This window comes from Lepisma saccharinum, chromosome 16 (genome assembly GCF_977018435.1).
Source record: "Lepisma saccharinum chromosome 16, izLepSacc3.1, whole genome shotgun sequence".
NCBI lineage: Eukaryota > Metazoa > Arthropoda > Insecta > Zygentoma > Lepismatidae > Lepisma > Lepisma saccharinum.
Genome location: NC_139244.1, coordinates 20,478,808 through 20,493,594, shown reverse-complemented (window position 1 = coordinate 20,493,594; position 14,787 = coordinate 20,478,808). Strand labels below are relative to the sequence as shown.

General features: G+C 40.2%; 1 protein-coding gene across 1 annotated transcript in view; it reads right to left on the bottom strand.

The window, feature by feature from the left end:
* LOC146000324 (uncharacterized) overlaps positions 1-11,050 on the bottom strand; it is a 37,846-nt gene extending 26,796 nt beyond the window's left edge. Inside the window, exon 1 of the mRNA XM_083137838.1 lies at positions 10,883-11,050. Within this exon, the coding sequence (XP_082993964.1) occupies positions 10,883-10,997 (115 nt within the window). The 5' untranslated portion in view covers positions 10,998-11,050. The remainder of the gene's footprint in view (positions 1-10,882) is intronic.
* Between the last annotated feature and the right edge of the window lie 3,737 nt (positions 11,051-14,787).

Below are 14,787 nucleotides of genomic sequence, written 5' to 3'. Positions count from 1 at the left end.
GAAAAATTGGGGTATAGGCCTCTCTTGGCTTTGTTTTAAGTGTAAGCAAATCTGATTGTTCAATCAAATAGCCTCGCCTTTTCTACACTTGTAAGTGGAGCTTATAGTATCATAAATACTACTACTTGAAAATGAGTTAAGATTAACTTGATGAAAGGACCATCACAAAGAAGACACATTCTCAGGCCGGGATTCGAACACGGGACATTCTGCTTCGTAGCGTAACCTGCTAACCACTCCACCACGGAGTTGTCGGCCCAAATAGAAATGAAACTTAGAAAATGCCGTCTTAAATTTGCCGGAACCGAGTTCACCAGCAAGGGCAAAATCCCACTAGGATAGACAAATAACAGAAAATGCTTGATAAGTAATTTGGCTCTCCGTATTTCATGATATTATGTAAGTAACTATTATTCGCTATATAACTTTGGATTAATTTTATTTGTATGTCTAGTCAACCTTCCCGCCTAAGCAGCAGCCACAGCGTCTGCATTTGCGGGTGGAGGTGAGAGTTGTTAAAGATCCAGGAATTTTAAATAAATTCAATTCCCATCCAGGAGAGAAAATTAGCAAGCGTAAATGGGTTCTGGACCGTAAGGAACCTCTTCATCTGTAACATTTTAAATTCGGTCCATGATTTTTTTCCAGATGAATTTAATTTCGGTCCAGGAACCTTATTTCCTGAAGAATTTAAATACGGTCAACGAACATTTTTTCCGGATCAGTTTAAATAAGGTCAAAGTTCCGTATTGAAATGAAACAATTCGCAACTTGGTACGAATTTAAATTTTGCGAGAGAAAAGGTTCCGGTCCTATAACGGAATCCTATGGGAAAAATTAGAATGTATGCGTTCCCTAATCTTTAACAATCCCAGGGTTGTTAATGGTCCAGGTATTGTAAATAAATTTATTTCACATCCGGGAGAGAAAATCAGCAAGTGTAAATGGGTTCTAGGCCTCAATTCGGTCCAGGAACCTTTTTTCCGTATGAATTTAAATACGGTGCAGGAACCTTGTTTTGCGGCTGAATTTAAACACTGTCCAAGAACCTTTTTTTCCAGGATCAATTAAAATTCGGTGCAGGAATTTTTTCCGGTTCAATTTAAATACGATCGAGTAACCTTTTTTTAATGGATCAATACACTACTAGGACCGAATTTAAATTGTGCGAGAAGAAAGTTCCGATCCTGCAACGGAACCCAATAAAACCCATAGAAGTTATGGGCAGATGGAACTTTGACAACCTTGGTGGAGGCTAAATGAAGAAAAAATCGCAATATATGCAGAATTTTGAAAGGTATTATTTCTAGAGCATGTACGCTACTATAAAATGTTGACTACATACCTCGTTTCCTTCCTTAATTGAAATGTGACTTATTCTTCATCACATGTGAGATCAACCGCCCTGGGAGTCAAACCTGGTCTCCTGTGTGGTAGTCGGACACCAATTTAGAAGCCAATGTGTTGGACATTTGGTCGATCAGTCGATCCTACTGCAAGTTTTTCGAGAGGAAAACAAGCTGGCAGCTTCACACTCGAAATTTCACTTCGCCTACCCCCGTGGCGGAGTGGTTAGCACATCGTGCTACATGGCCGTATTTAGAGGGGGGGTTTCTAGGGTTCAAACCCCCCCCGAAACTTCTGACATGTTGGATTAATGGAAGTTCAGAAACCAAAATATGTAACAAATTTTCAATTTTTTTTCGAAGCATCACAAAAATACAAGGAGACAATGTTGAAACGATCGAGCTAGAATTTTCATACATTTGGAATTCTGAATGTTGAGTGAAACAGGATTTATTCTTAGAATCGTAGCCAACCCGCGACCCCTCCATTATCACTTCTGCTGTCATCTTTCCAGTGTTGTTCCTGCGTCACAAGGAATATAGACTGAAGATTCCCTTATGATTGTCCCAAAATTCGCTTTCCAGCTTTTAAATTTTCTGTCCGATAAAGTCGAAAATCCCCCTTGATAGGAGTTCAAACCTAGGATCTCCAGTTTCGTAGCGCTACGTTCGCGATTGAGGTTACAATCCATGCACCAGGCTAAGTTTTTAAAAATAATAACTGCTTCCACACTTTTAAAAATTCCAAAAATGTAATTTTAAAGTTAAACAACAAAACCTTTATGACTAAAATTTCCATCTAACTTTTAAAGCTTTTTCTTGAAGGTGTCTAAAGTTTAAAGACGAAGTATAATAATTGTGCATTTCAGTACACTCTGTATGAAACGTAAAAAAACAAAAAGAAACTTGTGCTGGATATTCACTCATCTGCTGGATTGAGTAAGCCCCCCTCAAGGATATAACAATAATATAATAATTATTATTATTAGTATTATTATGGAATAAAATTGTTTTATTATTATGAAATTTTAATAATTATTGTACAATTATTGTTATTATTTCTATTATTCAAATTTCTGGCGACGCCCATGGGAACAATTATGAATGAACCCCCCCCGAAAATTTTCCTGCCTACGGCCGTGTCGTGCTACGATGCCAGGTGTGCCGGGTTCGAATTCCGGACTGAGCATGGGTGTTTGTTGTGTCCATTGATCAATTTAATCATATCATCACTCATCTCCATTTTCTCAATTAGCCAAATGTGGCAGAAGAGCAAAGTAAAATGAACCAAATCGATCGAAATTTCACTCGCAATGCATGAAAATGAGATCTTAAGCACTCCGTGATCCTACCGGAATCTCACGTTTACAGAAGTTAAATATGAAACCACTTCTTGGATCAAACTGTTCTTCGAACTAGCTGACAGTTATCAATTGTCGACCAATCAACACAGTAGGGCAAAATGAAGCAGATGTTTCTTGAAAGTTACCAAGGAAGGATATAAAGTTGGTACATTACAAAGGCTTATTATGGCCTTTCCCTTCATTGCAGGTTATGAGCACAAGGGTTGAGTCTGGGAACCTGAGGGAACCGCGACATCTTTGTCATTCATCTCCCGCCAAGAAAGGGACAAACAGTAGAATTTTGTCTCTTGCAATTTGAAAAGCCTATGTCCATGCTAAACCATAAAGTAATTAACCCAGAAAGTCCTAGCTACCTGCAGTGCGTTTCGGCGCGGCCGATAACCAGAGCCAGATGAAGAGAAGATTTTGTGGGAAAGGGTGACCTGGCTTAGGCCCCCTAGGTGTGCATGAAGGGAAAGTGTGTTTTCAAAAGGTCCCCGACTTCCCAGAAAGGGACGGCCCATAAAAAATCACTGCATCTCCTACCAATGCATCCGTTTGTGTTCAACCAAAGTGTATGTCACCGTAGGATCCGAGCGCTTCGAGTGCTGTCGGTTGCGGGACTTCTTGAGTCTTTTGTCTACATGGTGCCAATCAGAGTTTCTTTCTGCCAAGGTCGTTGCACCTATGAATCTGCTCTTCAGCTTGAGTGACAAAAGACATGTTGTACGGAGGAAAGTTGCACCGGAAAAATTACGTTCTTAAATACGATGAAACCTGTAAAACATCCACAGATATTTATTCGGGGGTGGTCCCTTTGACAAAACATCAATATTCTCAAAATTCTTCGAACGGACTGTGTAAAACATTGCAATACTCCAAAAACTGAACCTGCTCTGCAACACAAGGAAAATGCCTCATTTAGCAATTGATAGACGCATGATAAGAGGAAGAAGAAGAATTTGTATTCTATAGCATGTTATTGATTGGTTGTTATAGTAACCGTGTGTAAGATGTACGTGAATGGCTTCCATGTATTAAAGTTACGTTGTTAATTTGAACCTACGTGTTTGTATGTCTTGTAAATGTATAGATAAGAATTCACACACAATAAAACAAGGCTTACATCTATGGCGCAGTCGTACAGGATGTTCTTGGTGATTCTTCGTAAGAAGAAGTATGGATGAAGACGTCACGAATAGTACGCGACGATCATCATTCCAGCATAGGTTTATGCAAGCAGAAATTGTGTCGGCTTGATCAATTTCTACGGTAAGAACCAAGATTACACGGTTTCTGTACTATTTACAATAATTGCTCAACGGTAAGGTTCAATCAATGCGATACAAATTGTGTCTACGGCGTAGATTACAATAATTGTACAAGAATAAAGTTTAAATCAGTGTGATACGGATTGTGTTTAAGATATTGTGATATTTAGTTGACCACAATTATGAATATGTTCGGTTTGAATTTATTCTCTGAGTTCCGGCCAGATTCGGAAGAAATAGAAGATTATTTAACGAGGTTCGAACAGTCTTGCTTGGCTCATGATGTTAATGAAGCCAGGAAGGTACCCATACTGATTGCAGTTATAGGGTCTGAAGCTTTCAAAGTGCTGAAGAACATCCTTGCACCTGAACCAGTCGAACGGCAAACGTATTCGATCCTCAAGGACAATCTGCTTAAACATTATGGCCAGAGAACAAACAAATATGTGGAACGTTTTAAGTTCAGGCAATGCATACAGGAAAGCGTCGAGGATGCAACACGATTTATGGTACGTGTTAAGAAACAAGGACTTAAATGTAGTTTTGGCCAGTACTTACAGGAAGCCATTGTAGAGCAAATAATTGTAGGCGTTCGGTCTGACGCCATTAGAAAGAAATTACTTTCTGAACCTACATTGACTCCAGCAAAATGTGAAGATATTGTGCTTCAAATGGAATTAATTGAACGGGAAACACAAATGTTCGCACATCGTGAAAAGGAATGTAGTTCTAATGTAGTCGCATTTGCTGGGACACAGAAATTTAAACCATGTTTCCAGTCCTCGCAAGCACACAAAAAGAACTTTGTCAATCCTCAGAATAGAAGTTATAAAAGCACGAATGAATGTGATAGATGCTCCAGAAGGCATGATCTTGGACATTGTCCAGCAAAATATTCGATATGTTCATTTTGCAAAAAGAAAGGTCATTGGCATGTAAAATGCAAGTTTAGGAAAAAGAACCATAAACTTACGAGTAAGACAATTACCTCGGATCAAACTTCTAAGTCGAATATTAAACCTTTAGACGCTATTGTTGGTGAACAAAGCATACATAATGAATTTCATGGTTTGTCTTTATTACACGTTGAAGTTAGTGATTCTCATCCGCCAAAAGATAATACTTGCACTATTTCATCAAGCACAGACAATTCACAAGTGGAAGATACTACGCTCAATCGTTCAAAAGCAAAGAGCGTTAGTTTCAAGCCAAAGACAAAAGTTGTAGATGACACTAATGTTCTTATGTCAGCGGGACCGTGCGTAGTTGATTTGTGTATTGATAAGCGAATTTTACAATGTGAAGTAGATACTGGATCTACGGTTACTCTGTTCAATAGCAAGTCTTTCAAAAAAATGTTTCCTCATCGGCGAACACAATTCACTACAATGAAGTTACGAGGTGTGAATAATAATACGTTGAAGTTGAAAGGTCAAGCTTTCATTGATTTATCATTGAATGATGTATTGTATAAATTACCGGTGATATTGTGTGAAGAAGATCTCCGTTATCCGTTGATTGGACGTTCATGGCTCGACAGTATTCATCCAGGTTGGAGGAACTTGTTAGCACAATGTAACACAATGTTCACAAATACGGGGTCCGGACGAAATTACAACGCAGATATGAATACAAAAATACCGGAAAGTGAAGGTTTGAGAGCGCAGCTGGAGAAGAAACTTGCCCAGAAAGATAAGGAATCATGGGAACGTGACCAACTGCGATATGACGGACATAAAAGACCGAAGCTCCGGAGAGACAGGGAGAGGGACATTAGTAAACAGATTGCCATTGGAATGCCAGCTAAGAGCATAGCCAGTGACGACACTCAGTTTGACCAGAAGCTGTTCAACCAATCAAAGAGGATGGCCAGTGGGTACGGAGATGGCGAAGCGTACAACGTGTATGATAAACCTTGGTGGCATGCACGAACTCTGGGCCAACATATTTACAGACCATCAAGATATCTGGACAACGCTGTGTATGGAGATGATTTGGAGAAAATAATGAAAACAAACAGTTTTGTCCCAGACAAGGAATTCAGTGGCACGTACCGTAAAGCAGCACGCAGCGGACCTGTTAAGTCTGAGAAAGATGAAGACGATCCTTTCGGTATGGACCAGTTCTTGACTATAGCTAAAAGAGCTAGCAGGAGACCTAAGGATGCAGAGGGAAGAAGGATGGTCGAACAGACTTAGGTGAGATCAGCTCTTAAAACAAAAAGAGACTCCAGGAGGAGATGATAGACGCATGATAAGAGGAAGAAGAAGAATTTGTATTCTATAGCATGTTATTGATTGGTTGTTATAGTAACCGTGTGTAAGATGTACGTGAATGGCTTCCATGTATTAAAGTTACGTTGTTAATTTGAACCTACGTGTTTGTATGTCTTGTAAATGTATAGATAAGAATTCACACACAATAAAACAAGGCTTACAGCAATCAATGTGCCTTTGTTAAGTTGATAAGTTCAGTATGGCACTACATTTTAAATAATGCAATAAAGTTTGTTAAATGACAACGACTCCTTACCACAAGAATATAATTACGGATATCCCCTATAACGGTTGGGGGTTCGACGTGCTGACCCCACGTCACCCCATTACTGGTTAAAGATCTCCACACCTCTAAAATTTTAGGTAGGATTGTGAGAGGGACTGGCAGTCGGGAGATAGACCAAGGCCCTTGCAGGGCTGTCGAACCACGGGTTATTATATATTTATACATGCTTAAATATATGTGCAACCTTACATGTCTTTCAAGTGACTTATTGCAAGGGTCTGTTATTGTACTTGACTCAACAAAATAAGCTTACTGTGTGAGGCAGATTCATACGAACCAAAAATACCCAAAACAATAACAACAATAATAATTTACTTCAAAATTACAAAAATGTATTTACTTGTTCTTGTTTAAATTTTCGATTCTTCGAAAAGTTTGTTAAGGAGTTGAGTTAAGTTGGCGTTTTTAAGTCCACTTTATGCACAGTGAGGCAAATCGGGATTGGACCTACAGTTTAAAGTAAGATCCGGACCACTGTGTACCTCCACCACCCATGTATCGAACCCGGGACCCCGCGATTACAAGGCAACTACGCTATCACTGCGCAATCGGGGAGGCATCGTTTGTAAAGGAGGATTCTCAAAATCGGTCTTCACGACATCGAGAAAAATATGCGACTCGATAAATCGTACAGTTTGTGAAGATAATTACTTTTAACACGTTGCGTGTTTTAGACTCTTTCAATAGTAGAATAGATATTTGGTGCGAATAATACCACTTACCCGGAAATTTGAGGTATCCTGCCACCATTATACTTATTTAACGTGTATTGCACTCTGATTCTGGACCAGTTGTAACTGTTTGCATATATATGGTTTACCGCTGCAAAGCGGTCCTTCTTCAATCTACTCAAGCTCAAAACATTGTTTGGACGCAACGGCAACACTCAACGCCCAACCCTGCCTGTTGTGGACCTGCGACTGCTAGGGGTGGAAAGACAGCTCCTCAAAATTTCGAGAAACAACGAAGTTCTAGGTTCCTACACTGACATCCACTATAGCTAGAACCAGGAAAGCGAGAAAGAAATGTGGTTTTGGGTTTGTGCCACTCAAATTAAGAACAGTGTTTCTAACTGAAAGAAAAAATTACTGAAAAACTATTTTGCAATATTTGTCATGAAAGTAAAATTTTCAGCAAATGTAGAACAGTTTGCCGGGGCCACGTGAACGTTTCGGGGGGCCAGTGCCCCCCCGGCCCCCCCTAACGACGTCCCTGATTCTACAAGAAGTAGAGAAGTGATATTTAGGGAAGGCGGCCCACAAGTACCTTTCAAACGAAACTACACTAAAGAGAAAGGTACAAGGAAGAAATCCTAGATATTCGAAGTATTTTGAATAAATATTTAAAACTGGATCGTTTCTCTGATACTGCGCTCTTTTATAATAAAATTGGTTTGAATTTGAATTAAAATTTTTGGGTGCGTCAACACTTGGGTATTTGCCCCCGTCACATTATGCGGGGCCCAGGCCCTTACCGTAACTAAAAGCCGAATCACACGGAAGGCGCTGAACTGGCTACCTGCCCGGATGTGATGACTGCCTGGCTGGTTGCTTGACTGGTTTGGAGGAATAGGACGTTCTACATTTTATAACAAATGTAATTCGTACTGGCTTTCCTCGACTGGATTCTGTGGAACAGCCAATCAGAGCAAAGTTTGGGCATGTGAAGATAATCTGTGAGTTTGCAAAGGGGAGTTTTTTTGTCTGTGGTTTCTGAGTGTTGGCTGTTTTTGTTAGTTTCTCGATAAAAAAAAGAGCAACGAGATAACGTGCAGTGCATTCGTGTTCAGTTCATTAATATTTAGGTATTTATGCAAAGCGATGAGATGTGTACGTGACAAATAAAATTAGCCGAAAATGAAAATCCTTATTATTACAAGTGCATTAAATTAAAGGTTTGATTTTTTAAAAGTTTGTGAATGAATCCTACGAATCTCATGTATGAATATTGAATATGCATACCCGAGTTAATTAAAGAGCTTGTTCGGTACGCATTGATTACTATATTTGTTTCGAGCCAATCTCTAGTCCATACTTTTCTTTTTTAATTAAAAAAAACAGTATCCTAATTCTCCTACAACATTCTTCAAATTGCTCGTCCATCTTTACAGTACAGATTGTCTGCTCTGCGCAATGTCTTATGGGAACAAAGGTCTATCGACAAGTACGCGGTAACAAGTACCGTGTGAGGCGAAAACTAGCAAATGGGTAGCCAGTCCAGCGCCAACTAGGGCATTCATACTTGAAATCCAGTTCCTTGTGATTCAGGCTTAAAATTACTACCTGTTTCCGGGAACTAAAATCTCCTTGTCTGCAGAGAATTATACTGACCGTAGGTCTAGACGCCAGAGCCTCGTTGGCCTGCAAGCAGGCGCGGCTCGTGCATTATTTACCCGGGGGTTCACTGAAGTGATGTGACATATATTCACTTTCCGCAAAATATACTTCCTTCGCCCAACAAAAGGATGGGGGAGGGTTTAAAAGCTTTGTCAAGAATTCTTTTTATCTGGGAGTATAAGGTTTTGTTGTAGGGGTGTGCGAATAAATTTAGGGCTGAAACTACAATAAATTGTGCCTTTATGAAAAAAGTTGAGTTTTGTTGGAATATCATGGACATCCTCAAGTAGGGGCAAGTAATATATTTTTTCCCCACGAGGAGCAAAAAACACTCCTTCAGTCTGAAGTTACTGCAACGCTTTTATAATAATTACCAAAAATTACTGTGACTGAAATTAAATTATATGCGTGTAATATATAATTTTTGGTTTACATTCAATTTCCATGGGGGGGCGGCCCCCTTTTCCCCTTCCGGACGTCCATGCTGACTAATCAGAACTGGTCCTACATTTGTTAAAGGGAAATGGCAACTAATGGCATGCGCATACTAGAAATCGAACCTGAGACCCTTTCATTTATACGCGACAGGTTTGTTCAAATTTGGGGCTGGTCGACCAGCACACGCTTTTTTTCAGTGGACAAGGAAGTTTGTTTACGTTAATTATGTGCATTTCTATCGGTCATTTCTTACCTGCGCGGACAGCAACGCCTACACTGCATCAAATGACATAACCTAGGTAAAGTCCATCCCTCGTTTCACTCGCAGCATCACTTAATACTTTCCAACAAGTATCCAAGCACTTCAAAAACTAAAAAAACTTGAGACTTTGACACCGAGCGACAGCGAGTCACGTCTTCGCGCCATTCTTTCTCTTTCGCGAACCCGAAGTGTTTCCACCTTTAAGGAAAAACCTCTGAATGCATGCACAAGGTATTTTGGTAATGTATCTCCTTTATTTTAATTCATCGCATCTAATTCCAGCTTCTATTTGTTTCCACTCATCCATCTCTGACACAATCTTGCATTTATTCCAAGAAGTTCGGTGCAAAAATGATACAAGAGAAGATTGAATATGTAATGTGTGCGCTTCTAGTTGGCCGCGGTGGCTCAGTCGGTAACGCGTCTGACTACCATGCTAAAGGTCCCGGGTTCGATCCCCGGCCGGTTCAAATCCGGGAACTTTTCTAACGATGGAAGCGGCCCCGGCGCCCACCCAGTGTCGAATAACATGGGTACCTGGGGGAAACCCTGGGGGGTAAAGGCGGTCAGGGGCGTGATGCTGATCACATCACCCCCACTCACGACCGGATCAAGAAAGTGTGGGGCGTTACCCCCACACCCCCTATACGCCTTCATGGCGTGGTGCTAAGCACAGGGGAACACTTTATCTTTACTTTAATGTGTGCGCTTCAAACTTGAACCGCACGCAGCAACACTGGAAGGGAGGAAGCAGCGAGAAAGGAGCCTTGTCCCGCGGCTTCTGCGAGAGAACGAACTGCGCATGACCGTTGGGTAGAGACATAGGTTCTGGAATCTCATCTCCCATGTATTTTGTCCTATACCCTCCTCGCGCTTCTGCTCCCGCACGAAGCTTTCACAATGGCACGAGCTGTCCTGTGGGGGTTCAACTGAGGGTCTGTATCAGGGCGACCGATTCGCGGTTTCTTCTTCTCAGCAAGAGAGTTCGCCGTGTTACGGGCACAAATACATGACTTATTGTGTAGAATTTTTAGCGAAATAATGTGAAAATTTAAAGACATTGTTCATTGTTCATTCTCGAGGTGATTATCGTATATTACTGGGGGTTCACTGATCCTGTGCGCTATAGGGCCAACCGCGCCTGCCTGCAAGAAGCAGTTACCGGGGTGTACTACGTGGAAGTAAGGTTCGCTTTTGGATGCCTTACCAGAAGGTCATCCCTTATACGCCCTATACCATATTAATGAACTTCATTTTCTGATATTTACCTTTTTCAGCACGTTAATTCACTAAGGATAATAATCAGTGACTCGTATATACTTACTGTCGTCAGTTCTTGCCATTCCTGTCAGGAGAATCCTAAGGCAGTTTATCCAATACTTGAATAGTTCCTTCAAATCTTCACACATTGATTTGTTCCTTCGATTTGCATCGGGCATTTTATAACAAATTTCGGCTCCCAATATGCACGAAAATTTTGATTCGCTCAATATTTTCGTTTCTTAATCCCACGTATTACAAGATATGTGCATTAAGGTGTAGCCACAACCGTAGGAATGCTCTGATTGGCACGTCTTCGTCAAAAAAAAAATCGATATTTCTGTCTCAAGAACACGTCACGCGATATGGTTCGTTGGGTTTTGGCGAGGCAATATTCACAAACCATACGTATATGTACACCCATAGGCGTGACGTGGCGGGGGCACTTCCCCTCCACCCCCAATTTGCAAGTTTATTAAATTTACAAGTTAGTGGCTCTTTTGTTAACTTCCTCGGACCTGAGAAGCAAACTAATTAGTAATTTTTATGATTTCGCAAATTTAACAGTTGTTTAAATCCCAAGTTACGCCAATGTGTACAGTGTACACTGTGGGCCAAAAGTCACGATCGGACACTATTTGTAGTACAAGAACGTATTATTCGTAAGGGAAGTTGACGTGAAAAGTCATAGGTTGAGAGTATGTTTATGTTTAGTATTCAACTGAAGTATCCGGTCCCCGTGGGCATGGATATTTGTGAGTGTCCATTCATCAATTTCATCATATCATCACTCATCCCCATCTTCGCAAATTAGCCAAACTGGCACAAAAAGCTAAGTAAAAAAAAGGCAAATCAACCAACCAACCAATGAACTGGAAGTACCGTGCGTTCATTTCGATCTTCAGCCGAGAGACCGGGAGAAGCGTGGCGGGCGGCGCTGGCGGAGATGCCGACATTTACGGCCTGTAATGCCCGCTTATTTTTAGGGACATATGCAGACATTTATATAAATATTGCAAAACGAGCACTACCCTGTGTTATAACCAGTGGCGGATTACCAACTAGGCCCACTAGGCACGTGCCTAGGGGCGGCAACTCTTGGGGGCGGCAAATCTTTTTTTCCAGAATATCAAGAATAATAAAAAGTGTCTTACGTACACAGTGACAATTTAGACCTATGAAACCAATGTTTCAAATCAACGGTTTGCAACACTTTCGCTTCATACGAAAGAAACCTTGATGTATCGGATTTATGTGTTATCAAGAAATGTTTCGTCTGCTCTGCCTCCTTCAGGCGCCAATCAATTTGTTTAACCCTTGCTGTGGCTTTTATCGCTTACAATGACAATGCAAGCCGCCCAGCCTGTGTTGGTTTGTTTTTGTAAATTCATACCCCTCGATCTTCCACTACGCTTTTTTTAATGGCCAGGCAGGAAAGAAGACTGATTGTTTGAAACTCTCACCTGTAACAATGCCAGTCTTAAAAAAAATAATAAACACATATACACTGCTGATAAGTGAGTGCAGCTTTCGCGTGGACAGTAGTTTGTGCCTTACTGTATTCTCTGGCTGGTGCATTCAGTTTGTTGCTAGTGCGTTTGCGATTTTTTTTATGCAGCAAGCAGCATGAAGCGAACAAAGTTAAGTGGGGCGGCTTATCGTAAACTTGCAAACGAAAAGCGTGAACGAGGAGCAACCTTACAGTGCAAATTTCGTTAGTGACGATCCTGCCGAGTGGTGTCTGAATGAGTCTACAATTGACATTCTTCTAAGACGTGGAATTAATCAGAATGCTGAAAACGATTTTTCTAAATCGCAAAGACTCATAGCAGGTAAGACAAGATTTTTAAATAATAATGTTTTTTTCGTATACTTGTAAATGGCCAGTGGAGTCTCGTGGCCTCAAATTTGGCCGGGGCTTATTTTTTAAAGATTTAAAATATAATGACAATTCACATGAATTACAAAAAACAGGTATTTTTTCTACTAGACTACAAAACTTGACTTACTTTTTTGAAAGAATTTAAAATGTAATGACAAATTACATGAATTACAAAAAAACGGGTATTTATCTTCTAAACTACAAAACTGGACTTATTTTTTTAAAGAATTTAAAATATAATGACAATTCACATGATTACAAAAGAAACAGGTATTGTTGTGAAACATACCTTTCTACGAACGTTGACTCCTGTTCTTTTGCTCAGCAAATTTTGTTATTACTTTTTCATTGAAGCCCTCTATGTTTGAAATGTATTATATCTCTATTGTAAGCAAGTGCCAAGGCATTTGGTCTGTCTTGTCCCATTGCATTTCTTAAGCAGGTTTTAATACACTTCAATGTGCTGAAACATCGTTCAGATTCAGCTTTTGCCACTGGAGTTATTAAAACTATGGTTGTCAATTTTACTGTTTTTGAAAAGGTACCCTCTAAATAATTTTAAATAAAAATGAATGCAATCTACTGATAGAGTTTATGTTTTTCAACTCTTCACTACAATAAAGGACACGAAGTTACCCCTTCTATGAAGGGATAATAAATCTGGGAAGATGCCTCTGTTTAAAGATTGTTCTCTTTCATTATGTCCTCGTAGAGCAAGTTCACGTCGACCACAGAATTTTGAGCAATCGATAATTCTATTTAATATATGCCTATTTTTCCGGACAAATTCATTGTGTCTTGTAATTGACAGCCTATGTCCTTCATCAATTTGTGTTCGAACATCAACCCTGCCAAAGTCACTCAAACATAGCGAATGAAAGCCACCAAAACACTACACGCGAGATCGAACGCGACGCAACGGAAATAGCCCCGAATCAGCACTCAAATCCATCCCCTCCTCTCTCTGCTAGCATGTGACCTTCACTGTAGCGTAGGTGGGTGTATGCCACGCCTTCATTTGCGACGTGCCCCGGAAAGCGATAATTGACATCAGTGCCGCTAGGAGCGCTGTCGTATCCATTGCAACAGACGATGAATTTACGTGGGTAAAAATCGCCTTTTAAAAGACTGTGTGATAGTTATGCGTTATGGTGATTGATAATTACGTGAATATGTCCGTTTTTCTGTAGGGGCTAAGCCCCGGAAGCCCCAATGGACGAGACACCACTGTAAATGGCGAATCAATTTTGCGGAATTATTTGGTATATTCGTGCAGCACTGGTGCCGTTTATTGTGTGCATCATGCTGGTTGTTCAAGAGCATGACAAACATCGCAACTCACGGCATTTCAGGCTGGAAAAGCATTTCAAATATTCTAGCATCACACGAAAAGTGGTGAGTGGTGAATTTAATTTCTCAATCCATTACGTAATTTTAGGTATAGCATATACAGAAAATGAATTGTTTGTTACTGATTTTTATCCTTTGTTTTTTATTTCAGTATGTTCACTAATTTTTTTATTAGCCTGTAAAAATACTGCAAATAAGTTACTACTTTTCTTTTGAGAAGGGCGCACATTAAGTCTGTGCATAGGGGCGGCGAGGAAGCTTAATCCGCCACTGGTTATAACACGCAAAAGTTCTTCTGTAATTCATCCAAGTTCTACCCTTATATACACAAATAAATACGCTTTAGAAACAATGTTAAGAGCCACAGATAATAAAACATTTTAATCATAGTTTTGACCAGTAACGTCCTGCTTAAGTTTATATCCTTGAAAAAGTTTTATGTCGATAAGGATCGTTTGGAGGTTTCGAATGTGCAACACTGTATCAAGATTACGCTGTACACGAAACCGTTAAAAGTCAATGGTGTTCGTGAGCTTCCTTGCAATCCGAAATCTCCGAGCTCGAGTGTTTTGTTCCTTCCCGACTAGATGAAGACAGAGCTGTGAATATAGTGGCGAGCAGATGTAAACAAAGAGCATGTTAATTTCGTTCTGTGCGGAAGAGTGTTATTCTTGGTTACTTGCCGTTACTTGTTTGTGTTATTGCAGTGTGTATGTGTGTTGTGTCAGTGAGATGAT